Raw genomic sequence first — 22690 nt, 5'->3', positions numbered from 1 at the left:
TATATTATGATTATTATTATTATTATTATCATTATTAATATATGAATAATCTTTTGGCCTAATAACATTAGCTCCTTGTTGATTATTAATAAAAAATTGCCTATTAAGTGATCTAGAATCACGAGTTTCATTTACAACAAATAAATCATTGACATCAGATTCAGTATAATGATTATTATAATCAATATCATCATTAGAATTATCAATATCATCATCATCATCATTGTTATTAGTATTATCAAATAAAGTGGTTGCAGCAGTAGTTAAAAAAGGAGTAGAAGTAGTAGTAGTAGTTATTATAATTGAAGTAGGATTGATATTTTTTGTTGTTGATGTTTTCGTTGCTGTTGTTGTTGTTTTGATAATATTATTTGATAAATTATTATTTTGCTCTTGCTGTAAATTCTGTTGCAGTTGTTCTTTTAATTTTCTCTCATTTAATTGTTCATACTGTTGCTGTTGTTGTTGTTCTTGTTGATGCTTGTGTTGAATTTTTTTCTCTTGTTGTTGTCTTTCAATTAATAATGATGATGATGATGGTGATGATGATGGTAATGGTGATGTCAATTCTATAGATGATAACATAGATGATGATGTTGATATTTTTGATGATGATAAATCAATATTTAATTCTTTACTTAATCCAAATGTTGAAATAATCAAGAAAATCTCAATAAAATTTTTGCATAATCTCATGTTGATGTCAACTTTTTGATTTGCTTCTTATTTTTTGCTTATTCTTTTTATTATTTTTGTTGCTCTTGTGTGCTGCTCTATTAATGTCTCCTTCTTGTTTTATAATTTGTTTTCTTTTTTTTATTTTAAATTATTTTATATGTATATGCATATTATGGTTTATTTGCACTATGTGTATATGTGTGCGTTTCTGTATTAAAATAAATCATAGATACCCAACTGAGTTGGTACTTGAATTTTGTTCTTTTTTTTTTATTGTACAAATAAAACCCTTCTATATATTATAATGTACATTTAAGTACTAAACACCAGTATGTGGATGTTTTATAAGTGTACAAAGTATCAAACTGTCAATGAGATCTTTAAAAATTTAACTAATCGTATTCAATTACGATGAAATCCTTTTTATACTCAACTATTTTTTTTTTTTGAAAATTATACACATATTCATATACATTGGGTTGCATGAAATTATCATTATACGAGTGTTATATTTGTATATGTATACATTAGGTATATGTGTATTTTGAATTTATGCATTATATACAATGTTATGTGTTTGTACAATTACGTGTTTTAAATATTTTATCATCATAAAGTATACCTATATACTATACATAAAAACGACGAATATTTTAAGTTATGCTGAATATTTTCATTTATATTGATTCTTATTTACAATTCTGTTTTTTTTTTATCAATACCAAAGTAATATCTTAATTTGGAAGTGTTGTAGTAGTTTTTCAAATTCTTTTTGTAAGTTCATGGCGTACAAATATATAAGACAAAGCACAATGTATGTATAATGAAATTGGTTCAATTTTGTAACATGATTTTCTGGAAAAGAAGTTTTTTATTTTTACAGTTTTTATTTATTTCTCCTATATATATTTTTTGTTGGGCAAAATCTGTTACATTCCCTAGAAAAAACAAAAACAAAAAACAAAATAAACCATTAGAGATTGAAGTGTTAGAATTTCATTAGAATAGAAAATGATTGGTTTTTGTAGTTCATTTCCTTTAATAAGAATTTATTGAATATTCATAAAAAATAAAAATGGAATAATAATCAAAGTCAAAAGTAATATTATATGTTCCTATATTGTAATATATATAAAGAGTCAGAAATGAATATTACTGAATATCCCGTATAACAATATTTAAGATAATTTTACATTTTTTAATTGTAGCACAGAAATTTATGCTCCAATTTATGCTTGTGTATGTTCAAATCGAATTAAAAAGCGCATTAATTAAGTAGAATAAGATTTAAGAACGATTTTACTGCAATATGAAGTTCAAAGAATGTAGGTAAACATATGTATGTGAGACATAGAATTTTACTGTATTTAAAGACATGTTGTGTGACTTTTAACTAGATAATTAATTTATTTTGAAATTAATTCATCGGCCCTTAATTGCATAGAATTAACTTGACATGCTCGAATTTTTTTTTAATTTATTTTTCATTTACAGATATTACTTTATATTGCTTGTAAATAAGAAGACTTGTGTATGTGTACTTATGTACAAAATTTAAACAAGTTGTATATAAAATATAAATTTTCCAATCAAAATGAATTTATCTCCAAATTTTATCATTACAACAATATTAGTAAATCGTAATGTAACGGAGAATATCAATTCTATGGTATGATAAAACTTTTCAGATAATATAAAGATAAATAAAAAATTGATGTTAACAGAAAATGTTTATTTAATTAGCCCTGACCTAAATTAAATGAAATTATTGATACATACATTTCTTTTATTTGTAAAAGAAAATTTTTGATTTATTAAATTCAATCTCTTAGTGTTGTTAATTTGAAAAAATTCGAAATTTACAAAAACAAACACCTACAAGTTGGTTCTAATTCTGTTATACGTAACTGTTTTGAGTAATTTCGATATAAACGCAATAAATTTCAAAATTTTATAAGGTAGGACATAGAAACATTCGACAAATAATGATGTTATACAAAAAACATCTACCCATTTATTGTTAAATGGTTTACTTTTTATTTATCATTAAATTATAAATTGAATATGAAAAAAAAAATACTTAGAACGTGTTGAAAAAGATTATTACAGATCGAACATTAGAGCCATATTTATAAATATTCTTTTTTGTTTTTATCTAATGAGTTCAGTGAACTAAGTAATTAAAAAACAATTACAAAAATATCGCACAGTTTCTTTTTTTTAAATAAACATTCATCTCTTATGTAAATCAAAATGTTTTAAAAGATACTATGTGAAAAACTGTAAAAAAATTCAAGAAATTTCAATACAACCGGTTTACATACATACGTAATTATGTATAGCTACTTATACTATAATCTATAAACCTATATACTTAGTATTCCCATAAAATTTATAGAGAAACAGAAAATGTAAATAATTTTCTGAACATTACTTTGTGTTTTGATTTATGTGTTATGTAAATGGAACCATTTAAAAAAAGTTCATTGGTAATGAAATTTAAATAATAAAAAAATTCTTCAAATATTTTCGGAATATTATAAAAAATATTTGATATTTGTTTTTAGTATTTAATTTCAAACTGACTAAATAGAATGATTAATGAATCTTAAGAACTATAATGATAATAGTTTTAATTGTCATACACTTTGACTTTGGTCAAAAATCTGATTCCGTGTTTTAAATATTTTATTTTTAATAAAATGCAAATTGTTGTGTTATTTTCGAATCAAATCACCTAATACGGGAAACAGATTTTTGAAACATATTAGTTTATTACAAAAAAAGTAGAATATGGCCATTAAAAATTAGTAAGGTTACGAAAATAAGACTTCAAATTGATTTATTATGAAAAACAAATACTACCCATAAATTAACTTATATAATATAATAAACTTGCGATACAGGTAAATTTAATAATAATCAACAATACAAACACGAATATCAATCCAAATGTTAATAAAAATACTCAAACATATTAAGTAATGCAAGAAATACTGATAAAATAAGAATTCAATCGTCAAGAGCTATAGGTTTAATAAGCATGACATCGTTAACCACAAGGCAAATACACCGTGAAATTTTACTTTCTTACGTCGACTTAGTGTACAACGTTGCATGCAAAATTTATAATGAATTGGCGGCAGAAATTGAAAATTGTGATAGCCTTAGTTTATAAAAAAAATCATTGAATATTTTATCATTCTATTTATAATACACTCTGTACAAGCTTTTTTGCTATTTTGAATTGAAAATAAATAATCAATTTTTGTTTAAACAGTAAAAGAAATAAAATTTTAAATGCTAACATATTTAAGAATCTAAAAATAAGAAAGTTTTGCGATATACAAAAATTCTTTATATGTTTTCAACAATTTGCTACTTTCTAATAACATCAAAGTATTCGAGGTGTTACAGCGTCCATTAAAGAGAAAATTAAGAGTAAAAATAAAAAGATGGACTTTTGTTTGAATGTGAAAATAACTAATGAATAAAATATAAAAGTGATTCATTCATCAAGTTTAAGTTTACTAAGCTCATTTACAGTTTATTTCATTTCCTTACATTTGATTTTTTTCTTTTTTTTTTCGTTAACATTCCTCAATTAATTATAATGTATTTTGTAAATGGGCAGATGTCTAAACCAAATAAATTTAAAAAGATTTATGTAAAGTAATGTCCTATAAAGGAAAGCTTCATCTTCGATTGAAGTTCTAGGATTAAAACAAGATTTGTTGTTAGAAACTTTTCACCTACATATTTTATAATGACCGGCATTCCGCCGTGCAATTGCTTACTTTAAAATCGTGTTGGATTTATGATTTAAGATTTTAGTTATGTTTTTCAATTAGAAAATATTTTTTTTTTTTTTTGGGACTAAAAACAAATGTTCGGATACTTATATAATTTACCACACCCCAATGTGCCATTTTGCTACCACTATCCCGTGATCAACAGGCCGTCATTAAGCGTACAGTTACAAATGGCCTATTTAAGCCAATTAGTTCTCTTGAGGAATCTATCCGAATCTCCGATACTAATTTTCTATATATCGTCCAGTCCCATCGCACATTAACACATCTGCGTTACATGACCGGTCTTGCTTCGCCCAGAACACGGACAACCGCAGAGATGAAAAATGGTCTCAAGAAGCGTTCGATGCCAAAAATTATTTTTTTTTTCGGTTTTGCCCTGAATTTTTAGCAAAAAAAAATAATATAGTGAATAACTTTTAAAGATTTTTAGAACTAATCAGAAAATTTACTCAAGTGTTAGTAAAAAAATCACTTTAATTATCCCAAATAAATAAAAAAAATCTTAAGGATAGGCCTAAAAATACGCAACACGTCTTTTAAAATTAAATCTGACGAATTCGTTATTTTCTTTGTAAAATCAAATTTCAACATAATTTATATTCAGAGTCATATTTGACCCGAAGTATGCAATTAGAAATAAGACTGACAGATTTTTTCATATTATTTTTAATTTCTAATTCAACAAAACTTTACTTAATACCAAAAAATACTTTGAAAATTTTCGAAACGGTCAATATAAGCAATTTTAATGCAAACATTTGCTGATTTTTTTTTTTTGTTTTCCTCTCACATTCTTTATATAAATTGAAATTAAAAGACTTGATTCATTTTTCTCATCTTTATTAGTTGTCATTCTTCATTAAGATACCTTTTCTTTACTTACAACACAAAAAGTATATGAAAAAGAAAAAATAAAAATACTAAAAAACTAAACACTCTTAAAGAAAGAGATCGCCATTTCTTTATTTAGAAAGTGTCTGTATAAAACTAAAAGAATTTTCACCATAATTTTATAAAATATCGTTAATTTGATTGAGGTGAATCAAAAATAACACAAAATTCTTTAATTAGAAAAACAATTTTCCATTTCGTTTTAGATCATTTTTTTGGGAATTTTTAAACTATGCGCGTATAATGGAAATTTTTTAAGTCAATTTAAGCAAAATGTCCTTTTTATTCATAACTAAAAAATGTTTTCACTATATGGACCAAATAGTAGGAACAATTATGGAGTAACAGTGAAGCAACCAAACCTCAAATTTGTATAAATCAAGATTTACAAAATTTTACTCAAACAGTATAAGAAAGCTAAACTGTTACAACATTATAAGTATATTTTAAAAACACTCACAATGGTAAATTTGCTAAAAAATTAAAGTGAAATCCAGAAAGGTGAGAATGACTTTGTTGTTTTCTCTTTTACAGTTTTTTGCTCTCTATACGTCTCCTATTCTACTTTTTTTTTATTCTTTCTTTTTCACCTCTTTTATACATTAGCAATAAAGTTCTTTAAAAGAATGATGAAGGATAAATGGGATACTGTAGTGTGGCATTGTAGCGTGGTAGATTGCTATAAATATAATTATTATATAAAACAATCTTGGTAATTTTTATTAAAAGTAAAGAAACAAGAAGAAAAAAAAATTAAAGTATAAAAGTTTTTCATTTTCTCTCTGTTGCTTTTTGAACAACAACTGGTTAATTTTGAACAATGAATTTCGTAAAAAAAAAAAACATAAAAAGAAAAATGAAAACCAACTAAAAATATAAAAAAATTAAAATTGGAAATGGAATAAATATAAAGAAGAAATTCAATATCCTTTTCCGACAAAACGAAAAACAAAAAATGAAAGAAAATTTACCAAAATGAACAGAAAATATAAAAGAGTATAAAAAAGTTTAATTATTCGATAAAGTTGGTTAATTTTTTCGCCCTTTAAAACAAAAAAAAAAATAAAAAATTCTAGCTATATTATAGATTATAAAAATTCACGATGAAAATAAGAGAAAACTCAGTCAGAAATTTTAACATTAAAAAATAAAAGTCGATTAAATTGGCTTTTGTGTTAAAACTGTTTGATTTCTTAGAAATTCTATTCAATACAAAAATTTTTAATTAGGTTTTGAGAGCAACATGACGTTTTTTTTTTCATGACGTTCTCGTATACTTGTATACAAAATCATTGATTGCATAAATTGTTGAAATGATAATGTTCGTGTCTAAAAATTTTCAATATCTATTATAAATTTTATTAAATGCAATTTAAAATAAAAATTTAGAAAATGATTTGATTGAATTTGAATGATCTGAATGGAATTTTATTTTGTGCAATATAGGTATTACTGGTATAGAATTCCAAAAATGAAAATTAATTGAAAATCGAAATGGTATTACTGGTTATTGTGTTTTCATTTAGAGTGGCTGCTCATTTAAATAATATGAGAAAATAGAGGAACAGAAAGATGGTGAGAAGAAAATATTCATTGAATTCTAAATGTATCAACAATAAAAGTAAGGGTACATTTATAACACTAATTAAATATTTTATTTAATACGGTTGAATTTATCGAAATAATTGTGGCATTTCAAATAGCAATGTAAATATTACAAGATATCAAATCCAAAAATTCTGGCATTCGATCTTTATTAAGATTCTTTGGACAGACTTCGTAACTTTTTAATTATAAAGACATTTGAATGTTTTTATGAATTTTATGTTTTTCTTCTTTCAAATTTATACATTTCTATTCAATCGCATATTTTAAATTAATTGCTTTACCGGAACACCTCTTTAATCACATCAACCGTATACCAATTTTAGTTTTTCTATAAAATTTGTTTGAAATTTATTAATCCCATTAAATTATTTATTAATTTTTTAATAAATTCAGAATGTTAATAGCATATCATTTACAAACTCCATTTTGTTAAAAAAAATATTAAATTTTCCTATTAAAAAAATTTTTTTCTATTAGAATAAATGTCAAAATTTGTACGGAATGTCTTTAAAAATTCGCTCCATCTGGTTAATTTCAATAACTTTAGATGCCAAATGGAGTCTAAATTTCGAAAATATTTTTTTAAAATTTTTAAATTGCACCCAATCCGAGAAAAATGCATTTAAAAATTTTAAACCATATAGGTACCATTTCTTATAAAAATTGGGAAAAATAAAAAACCTATCAATTTTCTTTACCAAGAAAAGTTTCGAAAAAAATTTTTTGATTACTAGATTTATTTTTGTTTTTAGTAATAAAAAATTCTAGTTTTTCTTTTCAAAAATTTCAAATTTTTTAAATTTAATTTTTGTTTTTCAATTAAAAAGTTTGTATGAAATTTCGTTTCAATTTTATTGTTATTTGTTAAATTTCAATAAAAATATAAAAATTCAGATTTTTTTTTTTGAAATAACGGCTCATAAAAATATTAACTGTTTAATAAAGCGCTTAAAATCAATAAAAATCAAAAATAGTGAAAAATAGGGCCTTTAAAATCTTGTAATAGAAATGCTTTTTGTGCTATATTTTCTGTACCATAAAAATACTTTTAATATTTAAAGACTTAAATTAAAGCTTAAGAAGCTGGGAAAAATTCTACAAAAAAAAAATTTCAAGGTTTCGCAAAATTTTTTACGAAATTATCTAGTAAGAAAAAACTGAAAACAAGAGAAAAATTTGATTTTCGTTAAAGTTCGAATTCTTGAAATTCCGAAGGTACATAAAATACAGAACCAAACAGCATGTCTATTTTAAGTCCTTTACTAGGCGTTTCAGAAACTGTTTTTTTTAAGCTCCTTTTTGTTCAGAACGGAAGTTATAATCAAAAAAACTTCAAAAATTAATTGAAGATAGATAAAAATTTCGTGAAAATTGGTTAGAATCCTTGGAATTCGGGAACTCTTAAATTTTGACACCCAGTCCTGAATAAAAGTTTTACTGATTTTCGATCTTCTAACCAATGGTATATGTTGTTGTATACCTTGTAATATTTGATATAGTACGTATAATAGATAAAATAGATATAATAGATAAAATTTGGAATAATTTTAAAATATTTTATTTCAGACAAGATTTTTCGAATATTTTAAATTATATAATTTGAAAACTGAATGTATTTCACGCCGATATTAATATGATACCTGTAAATAAGTAAGTTTTGAATAATAATTATCCATAAATTTTCATTTCTGCTTATATTCAATTAATTGGAAACTGAAATTTGGTCATATTTATTTTGGTTCTAAACTATTCAACAAAAAAAAAGACCTTGAATATTTCTAAATTTCGAATTACGAGTATTGTTTATTGTATTTAAACTTAATATTCACTCACATTTATATAATATACTTATCTACATATATAGAAATATTTATGTAAAGATTTTTCAAATATAAAATTATATTTAAAAATTATAATTTTTAAAAAATTTATTATTTACACAGCTCGATAATAAAAAAAAACAAATTTTTTAACAAAATATTGTCAATATGTTAATTACAATATTTTTGTTACAAAAGTTTTATCATAACATTAATATTACATAATTATATATATGTGGCTTATATAGTATTTCTTTTACATATAATATTATATAGATAAGCCCTATAATATCAGAGCACAAAAATATTACAAAATTTTCCTTCTCTCATTTCCTTTTTTCTCTTCTGCTTTTTTTGTGTTCTCATTAAATTTTAACAAAATGACCATTGTTACATACTTAACATGAAATCAAACATTTCCGAAATAAATAAAGTTAAACTGTTATACATATCCTTTATTACGTATTTCTATATATAGTAGATATCAAATATTAAAAGCATGTTTTTCTGTTCACATAATGTACTTATCTATAGAAAATTATATATGCAATATCCTTTTTTAAATAAAATCAAAAATATGAAATTTTGGACACTGAAAAATGCCCAGAAAATTTATATAAAATATATATATATAAACCGAATTGAAGTAATGGCTTGTAAAGTAGAACATTTCCTTTCAACAATATAAAAACTTTTACTTTATTTATATTTAATGCAGCTTAAAAATATTGATTAGGTCATCGGCTGCTAAAGCTTTGTCGGAATAACTATACTTTTTTTTGATATGAATATTATTTTTTTAATATAATTTATACTAAATTTTTGCATATTTTTAGAATAGGAACAAAAATTAAGGAAAACACTCACACAATAAAAGAATTTCATGATTAAATTTAATTACAGTACAAAATTTTAGATTGCGATAGGAAAATATTTACAAGAAAAAAAAATTTTTTTAATTTGTTTTGAGATATAACTAATATAATCAAATTTCCTATATTTTCCAGCTAAAACCATATCAAGTCTAAACTAAAAGAAGCAAATTATTTACACAGACAATGAAATTTTCTAAAGCTCTGTTCTATTTCCAATAATATTTTCTTACATTATCTATAATGCAGACCCACAAAAAATATTATTTAAAATATTATTTAAAATATCTATAAAATTAGTAAATTGCAAATTGTTTTTTAATCTTAAGATACTATTAAAATTGCGTATGTACATATATGTAAAATAAAAAAAAATTTACATTGTAGTTATAAAATAAATTTCAACAAATTATCACTAATGCTGTATAATTGCAATATATTACAAAATAATGCATATATAAGTTGTAATAAAATTAACAAATAATTTTACACACCGCCAAATGTATAAAATATGTATAACATACTATAATGTACACATATATTATAGATAGATTTCAAATATTGAAATAAAGACAGTATTCTATATTGTCGTAAATTTATGTCAATGTTGCAACGGCACAAATAGCTAAATGCATGTTTGTATATGCTTTTTAATTTATGATAAAATTATAATATAATAACATAAGTGCATATATATGGATATTTTATACACAATATACAATTAATCAATTAGAATGCCATATATATAAAAATTGCGTGTGCCACAGAACCCAAAATGTCTTACGTAAAATATAGTATAAAGTTAAAAAATTAAAGTTAAAAATTTCAGAATATAGTACGAAGCACTTTTATTGTAGAATCTTGAAATGAATTATTTCATTAGAAATATCAAGCCAACTAAAATAAATTCTATCTATAATTATGTATGAAGAATAAGTTTGTATTTTTAGAAGAATGTCTTCATTCACAATTTACTGAATATAGACAGTTACTTTATGATACATGGTTCCGAAATTATAAACAGGAAAAATTTGTTACCTTCTTTTTAAACAGGCTGTAGTTTGAAAACGAGTATATCTACGCTCATATCTACATATAGCTAGTTTTTTTTTTAAAGTGATATAACTCCACTTTTTAAAAAGACTAAGTTAATTGTAATTTTGATGAGTTATAGACACCTTTTCTATACAGTTACAATAACAAATTAAATATAATTCCACTAAGACATGCAATATACAAATTATGTTATTATATCCAATACTTTTAAATTGGTTCGAATACAAAACCTTAAATATCTCAATACATGAATAAATGGACTTATAGCGCTTTTAAAAAAACCAGATCATATACATGTATAAAACGTAAAATTGTGTCTATTTTTATTTAAAACATAAACTAAAATTACTTGATAAAAAAATTTATCTCAAATTATCTAAGTACAGAAATTCTGTAATTAAACCATTTTAGCTTAAAGCTGCTATTATGTAATAGTTTCAATATATGCCATATATTCCATATTATATATTATGGTATTTATATATGACGTATAGTATTCATATAAAATTTATATTTTATGTACATAAACAATATAATATACACATTTATTTCAGATTTATAACTGCTCTTACAGACTTACTACCTGTATATACTTATACATCTTTTATTATATGAATATTTAATATGTTATATTGTTATAAATATAAAATAGCACCGTAATTAAATAAATATGACAAAAATTATATGTAATTGCGTATGCACGTATTAAATACATCTAGTTTTATGTATATGTTTGTATTAAAATTTCTACATATATGAATATTACTTATATACAAAATTGCAAGGACGATTCCATTACAATATTCATTCATTGAATGTTATTGTATTTCCACATTCTCATACTATTTATTTTTTGCATTTCCTTTTGTATTTTTTTTTGTTTTATTTAAAACATAAATATGCCAATGACAGTGTTAAACTAGCATGAATTATCCTGAATGGAATATTTAAATAGCTGTATAATATCCTTTTTTATAAAATTTTTCGATATTAGAGCAAAAATAATATACAATAATATGGTATACATATACATATACAGTCCATTTATTTATATTATTTATTTAATTACATACACACATATGTAGATTTATATGTATACATATCTAGGTATACTGAATTATTTGTATTTATTATAATGAACGATTTTGTACCATACCTCATATATCTACCCATATTATATGAATATGCATGCAAAAGCTTCATAAAACTAATTTCGATTATATGATGTATCTATATGGAGCAAGCAGTGTGTAAGGCTATATAATAATAATTTGAAAAAATGAACAGTATATCAAATTAATCTTTTATTTTAAAAAATTAAATATTTTTCCACTTAAAAATTATCAAATTTAAATTATCATAAAAGGGTTTTGTATATTACATTGAAATTTTGTGTGAGAAAATCTTCTACATTCTTCAAGTCTTCACGCAATTGCGCTTCGGCTTATATCAGTTAAATTCTAAACAATTAGAAAAGAATTTACATTTCAAAAGATATAGAAAAGCCAAATCATTTTTAAATTCTTCAGTCATATAAAATTTAATTTAAAACGAGAATAGGTAAAGTTATATATACCTTGTCAACTCTGCGATGCCCGTACGATTGAATGATTTTAAGTGCTGTGTGTTAATTGCTACAACGTACCAGCGTAATCCTAGTTTCGTTCAAAATTTTAGCATTTTAATTTCAATAGTTTTCATATTACAAGACTAAATACGTTTTACAGTTGAGTTGCATTCACACCACCACAAGTTGAGAAACTTGAACTAGTTTTATCAAATACAAGAACCCTAATAAAATAATTTGCTTGTGCGGAATTTCAATACTGAAATTTCAATAGAAATCTAGTCAAATAACTTTAAAAGTTGTTATCTTAAGATATCTTAACAGCTTTCACAAAAATAGGTTCAAAAATTTACAAGTTATAACCCAGTGACTTGAGTGATTGAAAAGTTCAATGGCAGCTACCACAAGGAGTCGAGGGATTCTAATAAAATATTTGCTTTCGCGAGGTTTCGATATTATAGCTTCAATAATTTCTGAGATATAGGCAAATAACTTTTGAAGTTGAAGGGGGCTATCCGAGCTACTGTCTCGATCACACCCAATTTAAATAGACTTCTAGCAAATTTAGTATACCCTTAGAACATATTATGTACGTTCGTACGGGTATAAATACCAAGCATTTTTTCGAAAATAGTAACGTTGCAAATAGGGGTTAATAAATATTATAAAATAGGTAATAAATATTTGAAAGCCAATTAATAACATTAAGTATACCTCAATATTTGTAACATGTAAATCTGCAATATTTTTAAATTAAAACTAAAATATAATAATTAATAAACATAAAAAACTAAATTACAAATATATTAAGTGTACTTTTAATTATTGTGTATATAAGAAATAAAAATTTGATTTTTATTCTTATTTTTTTAATATTAAACGAATTGATCACGTAAAATAGTTCTCTTTATTTTTTAATCTTAAATGGATTGTGCTGTTTTATACCTAAAGGTGAGTGCTCATAGTATGTTTATGTACCATACGGATTTTTTATATATTATACAAGTAAAATATGTATATGGATGTGCTGATATTATTAAAGTTAGCATACATTTCTAAAACCTTAAATTTGTATCATCATTAAAATATATAAAAGTCTGAACACTTATACATACGTGCATACGTAAAGATCTAAATTTTTAGAAATATTTAACCGTTTATATTAGTTTACATACTTATGTAGACATTATTAATTTTCGTTAAGAGGATATTATATTATGTAAATGTAAGTAAATTTAAAATATTTATGTTTATGTGTACAAAATAAAAGAATATTCAATAAATACGATTACGGTAATTTCAATAGAGATTAGATAGTTGTTTTCATACAATTAGTCCTAGAATGACTTTGAGTTTCGTAGGAACTCCAAAAAAATTTTAGTTGTAAATTATTTAGAGACAAAATCTACAAAACTTTATTCTCATTTACAGTAACTTCTTATATTTTTATTAAATGTATTTTATTCCCTCAAAAATAGAAATAATTTTGGCCCAAAAACTATTAAAAACGGCAGTGTGTCTTCATTTTAGGGTTAATATAAAATATTTATTATTATCAGGTTGTATTCCAGAAGGTATACGTAATGCAAAATGCTTTAGAGTTAATTGTTATAAGAGTGAATGGGAAATTTCTAGAATCAAATGAAAAAATCCACCACCACACGTTTGTTGTTTTTGTTTTAAGTAAATATGACAGTTTTTCGAGGTTAATTCTATAATTTCACCTTAACAATTTTGAGTTATTAATTTTACAATTTTAACTTGACAAAAATTATAATTTTATTATTTTAAATATAAGTTCTCTTAACATACTCTTATACAATTTACTCTACGAACGTAAGGAAGATACGCTTATGTAGTAATATTACTCTTAAATATGTAGAATAATTTTTGGTAGTAAAATTCATTTTTATATTGCAAATTTGTTTTATACAATTTGTTAAAAAAATTTAATTTGATTTTGTAACTCTAAACTCTTCCATTCTACTATTCAATTACGGAGTAAATTAAGCTTAACATAAATTAGATAAGACTTATACTCTGGAGAAGAAAAACTTTTTTTTAAAGACAAGACTTTCTCTTAGATCCGGAAAATTATTCATAACTACAACCAAAAATTTACTTAGTCCTTAATGAATCATCTTCTTTTATACAAGCTATATATTATGTACATACATATTATGTATATGTGAATATCCTTATTCTACATATATAATTATATACAAAATTTACATACATTTTTTTTCTTTATATTTTATTTTCCTTCTTAAAATTTATGAACACAGCGTGCTATCCTTGTACATCAAAATATGATAAAATTAGTAGATCCTTTATATTTTTATAACATCTGTATATAGGAGTATAATATAATATGTGTACTTGTATGTAAACATGTAGATATGTTTATTTTACTAATATTAAATATAATATAATATAATGATGTGTGGGAATTTTATTTATTTTCCTTCATTTTTTCTCTTCTCTTTCTATTTTTAATATTCTTACATTTTAAATGTAATTATCATTATAGTTGTAGGTCGTCGACATAATGTTATCCTTTTTATGTTACTTGTATGAGTGTAAAATATAAAAAAAAACTAATATGAAAAAAAGCAAAATAAAAAATGGTTTTAAAAATTTTCTATATGTTGCTATTTTTTTTGTTTTCTCTTCTCTCGTAATATGTACAATTTCATTCGTTTTCTCTATTTATAATATTAGAGCAAAAAATAAAATAAAAAAATATTTAAAATAAATTTAAATTTTTAACTTTTATTTAAGACAAATATGATATTTTTATGGTTATTAAAATTATTCCAGACTAAAAGGATTAATATGTTAAAAGAAAAAATAACTGGAAGAAAATGACAATATTTTTCCACACCAATTACGATCTATGTGTTATGAAGACTTTATGAGCAAGGATGAATGAATTTTCAAACTCTTAAAGAAAATTCAAAATTGTTTTTATTTAGTTATTTCTTTATGTATAATATTACAGGATCGAAGGATTCAATTTCCTCAACTTAAATAATAAAGAGATTACTTACACAAGGAATTTAAACTAAAAAAATAGTTAAAAAATTATTATTTCTGTTTTTCACAAAATTATTATAAGCAAATCATATTAAGAATTTGCATATTTTACATTAAATAAAAATTATAGAACTCAACTATAGTTAAATTAGAAAATAAATTAAAGAGTTAAAACTACAATTATGTAATTTTAAATAAGGTATTGTACCTGTAAAGAATTGGATGTACAGTGCAACCGTTCATTTATGCATTAGCATTACATACCGGCCTATTTTAAAATTCTAAATAGAAGATAATTAATATTAATTAATATTGATATTAACCCAATCTATTATTAAAGGATTCTATAGGCTCATAAATTGAAAACTATCTATTATTATAGGAGTTCATTAATTGAAAACTTGTACTGGAAATTAGATACACATAATATTAAAAGCTACACTGCACTCCAGTTGAATGTAAAACGAACACGTATTCAAACTTAAATTTAGAATTATTCTGTGAATCTTAAAGTTTAATTCACCACTTTTCATAGACATTACAAAAAAAAAAATCTGAAATTTTGCAAGTATCATTTGGGCGTAGCTATAAAATTATTGTTAGCGCAGATGCACTAATATAGAACACTTCTTTTGAACTCGTAGAATATAAAATTATAACTTGACCTTTAATCAATAAAACAATTATTGTTAATTCAATATAATTTTATATTTTTTATTTAGACCTCATAAAATTCACAGTACACAAAAATATTTCATTAAGTTTCATTAATATTCTAATATAATATAATTGATTGAAGGTCAATTTACTGTAAATATTGCATTAAAACACAAAATATAATGTTATGTATATAATAATGTTAATAATCCATATGTATATATATATAAAATTTAAATTATATATTTTCTCTTTATAAAGCATTTTATGTACTCAATTTATTATTAGATAAATAATAATAATTATTTATAATTTTCTATTTAATATAAAATTTTAAATTTATTTTTTTGCGAATGATTTATTTTGCTTATATTTTTTTTGTGCTATTAAATTGCACAATAAAAGTAGTTCTATTGACCGTATATCCTTTTATTATATTTTATATTATGGTAATATAATCGCAAAGTATGCATAAAAATAATGTACAAATTTCAGTTTTTTAAAATTTATATAAAATCCTTTAAAAAGAAAAATTCTAATTTAAATTGAATTTTTTTCAATCCCATATTTATTTCTACTTTCATCGCCATTAATTTCAAAAATATACGAAATTATATACATATGTATATATGTATGTAATATTATGGCTTTTTGCCTTCGTATTATGCGAATATTATTTCTATACAGCTTATCCTTCAATAATAGAGATCTTTTAGAGATATTATATAATTAGTGTGTAGTGTGTACCTATACATGGGAATTAATTTATATAGAAATTTTTTTACTAATAGGTAATTGGAATTATATTGTATATGTATTACGAAAATTCTATATTTTTCAATGATATTTTTACCCTTTCTTTTGATTTATATAGAAAATTTTGTCCATATCAAAATTATCGCACGGTACACATTTTGTAGGTAAAATTTTGTGAATAATGAGTGAAATAAAAAGATTTTTCGCTAAAAAATTTAAGCAAATCAATTTCAGGATAACTATCCTGATACATATACTTTGAATTGGAAAATTGAAAAATTTTAAACTGATGCTTTGAATATTATTTGGGACAAAACGAATTATTGTTCAATAATTTCGATGAAAACTAGGATGATAATAAAAAAAAAAATGCTATTTGCAGAAGCAGACATGTGTATACTATGGAAAATTGAATAATTAATTGAAAGTAAAATAACATGTTTAACTTGATAAATAATTAGGGAAAAAGACATCCTGATAATATCAAAAATAAATTAAAATTTAATTTGAATATTGGCATATATTTTGTTGTTTGTTTAAAAATAATGTTAAACTTCTTTCATTTTCATAATGGGCAATCAAAATAACAAGTTAAAATACAATGAGGGTGGATAAAAGAGTATGTTTTATTTCTGAAACTAATGCTTTCGGTACTTTGATTGGGACCATTGAATATTGGTGTACCAAAAGTTGGTCTTTTCATGAAGTAAACACGAATTGCCTTACCTTTTGTAACGCTAAGAAATAATGCTCTGAGATATAGACTCAAGTGTATGTTTTTGATCAGCGTCGATTATAATAATATTATAATAAATAATAATATTTGATATATCTTAGATATTATAATAATATTATAATAATATTTGACTATATCTTAGAAACTGTAAAAGATTTTGTATTGAAATTTCACACAATCGAATATATTAGTTGGGCCAATGTGTTTGATAAAAGTAGTTGAAATTGTTTGGTTCCTTCTGATAGCTGCCATACAATTTTAAGTTAACTTAAAGTTATATAGTCTATCCCATAGTCAGCTATGACATATTTATTCGCAGATAAGATAGCAAATTCGTTCGGGTATCACAAAGTTGACACGGTCAACTCTATTTTTTCTCGTTTTTTTTTGTAAATTTGTTTTTATTTTTTTTAAGAATTGCAAGCAATTTGTACTTAAATTTAGAATTTATTATTCTCTATCTCTCCATCTCAATCTCTTTCTCTCTTTAATCCATCTCTTTTGTAGTCATATTCATATTCAATAGTTTATTATTTGATATGAATATGAATGCAGTACTAAAATATCACAATAGTGTGATTTTCATTCATACAAAATAATTATGGATGTGTGTAGAAACATCGTGTTCCTGAATCCTGTTAGGATGTGGCATGTTTTTTATGTGTGTTGTCATTGTTAAATATAGAGAAATTAATAATATTGCATTTAATATTGTTGTAATACGAATATTTTATAATCAGCAAAATTTAATAATACTCGCTTTTATTGAATTTATTTATTTCTTTATTACCAACATATTTCATATTAAAACTAATATACACTATACGTTTTATTCTAATATTAATATGTTTATGTAAGCGTACATGCATGTTCGTAAATTCAAAAATTTTATGTGTATCATACTTGGTTAGAATGTACCCTATTAAAATATTTATAAGGTTTATTTAATTATTATTTTTGTTACTGATTTGATCAGTTCTCATGGAACTAATACAACGTTCTATCTTCCTATATTTGTAAAAGAAGTATGCTACTTTATAGCTACTATTTGTTCAAAATGAATTCATACATGTAAATTCAAATCATATCATACCATATATCCTTAAATACATACATGTACATCTATTATGATTGTTTGTGTGTATGGCGTAAAGCAGGGACCTAATATTATGTACACATATTTCTTTTTTTTCGAAACTTGAGAATTTAGATTTACTATACCGTATTTTTTAAACGGTCTTTTTTTTTCTATTTCCCTTTTTTCAACTTGTGTTATTGTTGTTTTTGTTGTTGTTGTTGATTTAATTAATATTATGATGTGGTTAGTGTTGAAAATATAACGAAGTTTATTTATTATTTTCATTTTATTGTTCGTTGTTTGTTGTTTTTTTTTCTATTCTGTTATTTTTAATTGAAGAGCAATAATATAGAAAGTAAAAAAAATAAACAAAAATCTAAAAAGGAAAATAAACTAAAATAAAGTTTAATTTAAAATTTATTTTTAAATTAGAAAATTTTATTAAAAAGTTATTCAAAAAAGTTATGGGTATTAGATTAGGAAGATTTATCAAATCAACAGGATGTTTATTGTTGTTATTTATTATATTCGTCATTTATATTATTTTTTAGTTTATACCGTATACATTCACATATACATATTTTTGATTTCTACAATATTGTGATTTTGAAAAGGTTTGAATGTTGTGATAATATGCGAAAAATAATTACAAAAAATTTTAAAATAGGAAAATTTTAAGATAGTTAGAGTTTAACACAATGAGCTAAATTTAGAGTTTTTTCAATATCTTAACAATTAACAACTACTTAATATATAAATTGAATCTATTTTAAATATGACCGCAAAAAATAATATTAGGTTGAGAAAACTGGTTTTAATCAAAAATTTTCAAGTATATATGTACATGTATAAGTGTATGTAAATAATTGGTTTGTTGAGTTTGATTTCCATTCCAAATTTATAGGAACATTTCAATACTCTTCTATACATTGAAATAATTCCATATTCATATATTTATCATGCCACCAAGCTCGAGTAAATTAAAAATAAATTTTCAAATTTATATATGAAGTTTATGTGGAAGGAATGATCGGAAATTATTTTCGGAAAATAACTTCAGCTTTGTGGCTATAGATATATAGTACTTTGTTTATTTAAGTTATTTGACACTATTTTGTTCATTTGAGTTATTTGAGCACTCTTCTACATTTTGTTCATAATTACGTAAATATAACACATCTGTTATAAAATATATATGTATCTGTTAAATGCAACTTTCATTAAAATATAGGAACCGCATTCAATAACGAATTAAAATATAGGAACCGCATTCAGCTTGCGCGGTCCCTGGCTGGTGGACATGCCGTTGTGGGACAACCCTTCGAAAAATTTGTTCGGATTCTTCAAAAGTGTGGGTCTCGAGGGGTTGCTCTAGGCGGGACACTGAGCGCTGATGGTGGGGCGATAATAGATCTTTTAGGTTGCAGTGCATCATCGCCCCATTCTACAATCTACAATCTGCAACAACGAAATCAAAAGAATATTTTAATTGGAATAAGGAATAAATACATTTTTAATATGTAAATGAACTTTTACATGTGTCATGAATTATAAGATAAAATTAAATAAGTAATAATATCATCCGATAGACAGAATCTAACTAAAACCTTATTGAAATCACTAAGCAAATCAACATACAATTGCACAAAAATTAATAGAATATGAGTTAAGAAATTTTCTTTTGCAATTACATAGTACACTCTTGTGGTTGCGAAATATCACTGTATATAATAAATATGTATAAATTCACATTCTTCTTCCATACAACAATTAAAACATCTTGTCTCATGTAATCAACATTCATGTTTTTAATTCAGATAAGTTTTCAAAAAAAAAAGAAAAATTGGACTCACTATTTTTTTCGGTGGCATAATAAATATTAAATTAAGCAACTGAAAAAGAAATCAGAACAAGGTTAAGATACTGCCATAAGTTTTTGATAAAATTTTCATGTTAAATTGTTTCGACGGTACCTTAAATGATACCTAAATACTTTTTTTCGTGTTACTTTACCATTATAAGAATTATAGGTCAATGTCACAAAAAATTCTATTTAATTTCTATGAAAAATGATATCATCGAAAATGTAGAAAGTAAAATAATTTTGTACACCTTTATTTTTTCAATGACTAATTAAAAATTGTTGGTGTTGTTCAATATTGCAACATTCTACTTATAATTTTCTTTCTGTCTATTTCTCTATTGTACAAAACTTTTATATCTTAAAAAATTTTATCTGATCCTGTTAAACATCACTGTAGACATCTAATTGTTTCAAATTATGTAAGAGACTTTGATAAGATATTGTTATTCGATTTATTATTGGTTATTATTTACTCAATTTAGTGTTGTTTTCGAATTGAAAATTCAATCGTATACAAATAAGTATATAAGAGTTAAAAATAAGTTAATAATTTTAGTATCGGTGCTAATTTTAAAGAAAAAAATCTTGTTTCAATAAGAAAAAAATAAAAGAATATGTTAAAACTAATTGAATTTTTATTTAGTTTTTACGCCTTAATTATAATTGGGAACAAGTTTGGTGAGGCTAACTTAAATATAAGATTAGCTTGTGGAAGATCATCTGCTTCAAAATATTTAACACTTTCAACACCAACAAGTAATATTCCAAGTGTTTGTAGATATACAATAAGAGCTAAAAGTTTAAGTGTCTGTCAAGTAAGTAAAATTAAAGTTTGAGTATTCAGGCCGATTGGAAAGTAACTTATTTTATCAGAAAAAAAATAGTTCTATCAATATTGTTCGCATTACTTCAAGAAAAATTCTCAAATATTTTTTATAAGCTCGCACGAACTTTGTGATAAACACCAATTAATTTAAACAAAAATTATTTTAAAAATTTGATTTTAATAAAGTTTGAGTGCACAACAAAATATTAGCAGCCCTTCCTCTCTTGAATAAAATTAGAAATTATATTTTGTTATCTAATTAAAAAAAAATATTTTTTTTTATAAAAGTTACGTGTTGATTTCGACATAAATCTACTTCCACCTACTTTACCATCAAGTTCAAATAATCTTCAGTATCCACAATGTATGAGTGATATTTTACAAATTGGACAATTTCGTCTTTGTGGTACAGATACCAGGCAACATATTTATATACCTTTTAATAGAACTGCTGGTGATACAACCAAAGATATAACAATTACGATAGCAGCTCGTGGGGCAGGAATTGCTCAACCAAATTGGAATTTACAAGTAACACAACTTGAATGTTCTTTGGGATCACCATTACGTAGTTTAGTTGATGGATTTAGTACTGCGGTTAATAATATTTTTCCAATACCATCTAGAACCTGGTTTAATAATGAAATAAGTCCACGTACATTTTATAAAGATGGATTTAGAATAGCACCAAATGGTTGTACACAATATTATCCAGAGGCTACAGGAACAATCAGTTCTTTTAATTATAATAATGGGAATGGTGTTTATCCTGGTAACATGAGATATGCAATTTGTTTCCGAAGAAATGTTAATACTCAAAACCTAAGGTAAGTATTAATTTTTGCTTTTTTTTTATTAGCAAAAGCACTACATTTTGTTTAAAAGTAAGCTTTTTATTTATAAAACTTGTGATTTAATTGTTATACATTTTGTTGCCTTATACAAAAATTATTCATCGTGCAGATTAACTCCACGAAGCTTTAATATTGGTTTTCTACCAAATGCACAAGGAATAAATGTGGACAATAATTGTTATCCACAAATACAAACCCCTGGCAGATATGAAGGTTAGAATTTTATTGTAATTTAAAATTTTAAAGGATTTATCAAAAAATAACCAAGAATATCGCTATAATTTATTATCTTTTATATTTTAGATTTCCTAATGATACCATTAAGTACGCTTACTACATCAAATGTACGCGCTACTTATTATTGTGGAGATATTTTAAATAATGAGCAAGTAACATGTAAGTTGTCATATTTTAAATTTTTTATTTTTCAGTCCATAAATTTATGCATTTGTAATTTTAGCGTTTAATCCTGGGCCGTTGAGTATAGTTTTTAATGCCGATGAATTATATGACATCAATGCTCCAGAAACTGGTTTCAGTTTTGATTACGTTGTATCATAAGCAAAATTTACAATT

The 22690-nt window shown here is 23.6% G+C and overlaps 1 protein-coding gene across 1 annotated transcript; it reads left to right on the top strand.

Moving 5' to 3' along the window:
* Positions 1-2272: 2272 nt before the first annotated feature.
* LOC129610890 (uncharacterized) lies at positions 2273-22675 on the top strand. The gene is made up of 6 exons (XM_055523670.1): positions 2273-2347; positions 21109-21249; positions 21549-22087; positions 22224-22327; positions 22418-22510; positions 22575-22675. Exons 1-6 carry the CDS (start codon positions 2273-2275, stop codon positions 22673-22675), a joined length of 1053 nt encoding a protein of 350 aa, XP_055379645.1.
* The last annotated feature ends 15 nt before the right edge of the window (positions 22676-22690 follow it).

This window comes from Condylostylus longicornis, unplaced genomic scaffold, assembly GCF_029603195.1.
Source record: "Condylostylus longicornis isolate FDR11 unplaced genomic scaffold, ASM2960319v2 ptg000048l, whole genome shotgun sequence".
In the NCBI taxonomy this organism is placed as follows: Eukaryota; Metazoa; Arthropoda; class Insecta; order Diptera; family Dolichopodidae; genus Condylostylus; species Condylostylus longicornis.
This window is presented reverse-complemented; position numbering and strand designations above follow the sequence as displayed.

What these genes read in the sequence shown, in the direction of transcription:
- LOC129610890 (XM_055523670.1), top strand. Translation starts at nt 2,273, where the DNA reads ATGAATTTATCTCCAAATTTTATCATTACAACAATATTAGTAAATCGT. An exon ending in CGGAGAATATCAATTCTATG is followed by an intron (nt 2,348 to 21,108) that starts GTATGATAAAAC and finishes ATTGGGAACAAG; the next exon opens with TTTGGTGAGGCTAACTTAAA. An exon ending in AAAGTTTAAGTGTCTGTCAA is followed by an intron (nt 21,250 to 21,548) that starts GTAAGTAAAATT and finishes TTTTTATAAAAG; the next exon opens with TTACGTGTTGATTTCGACAT.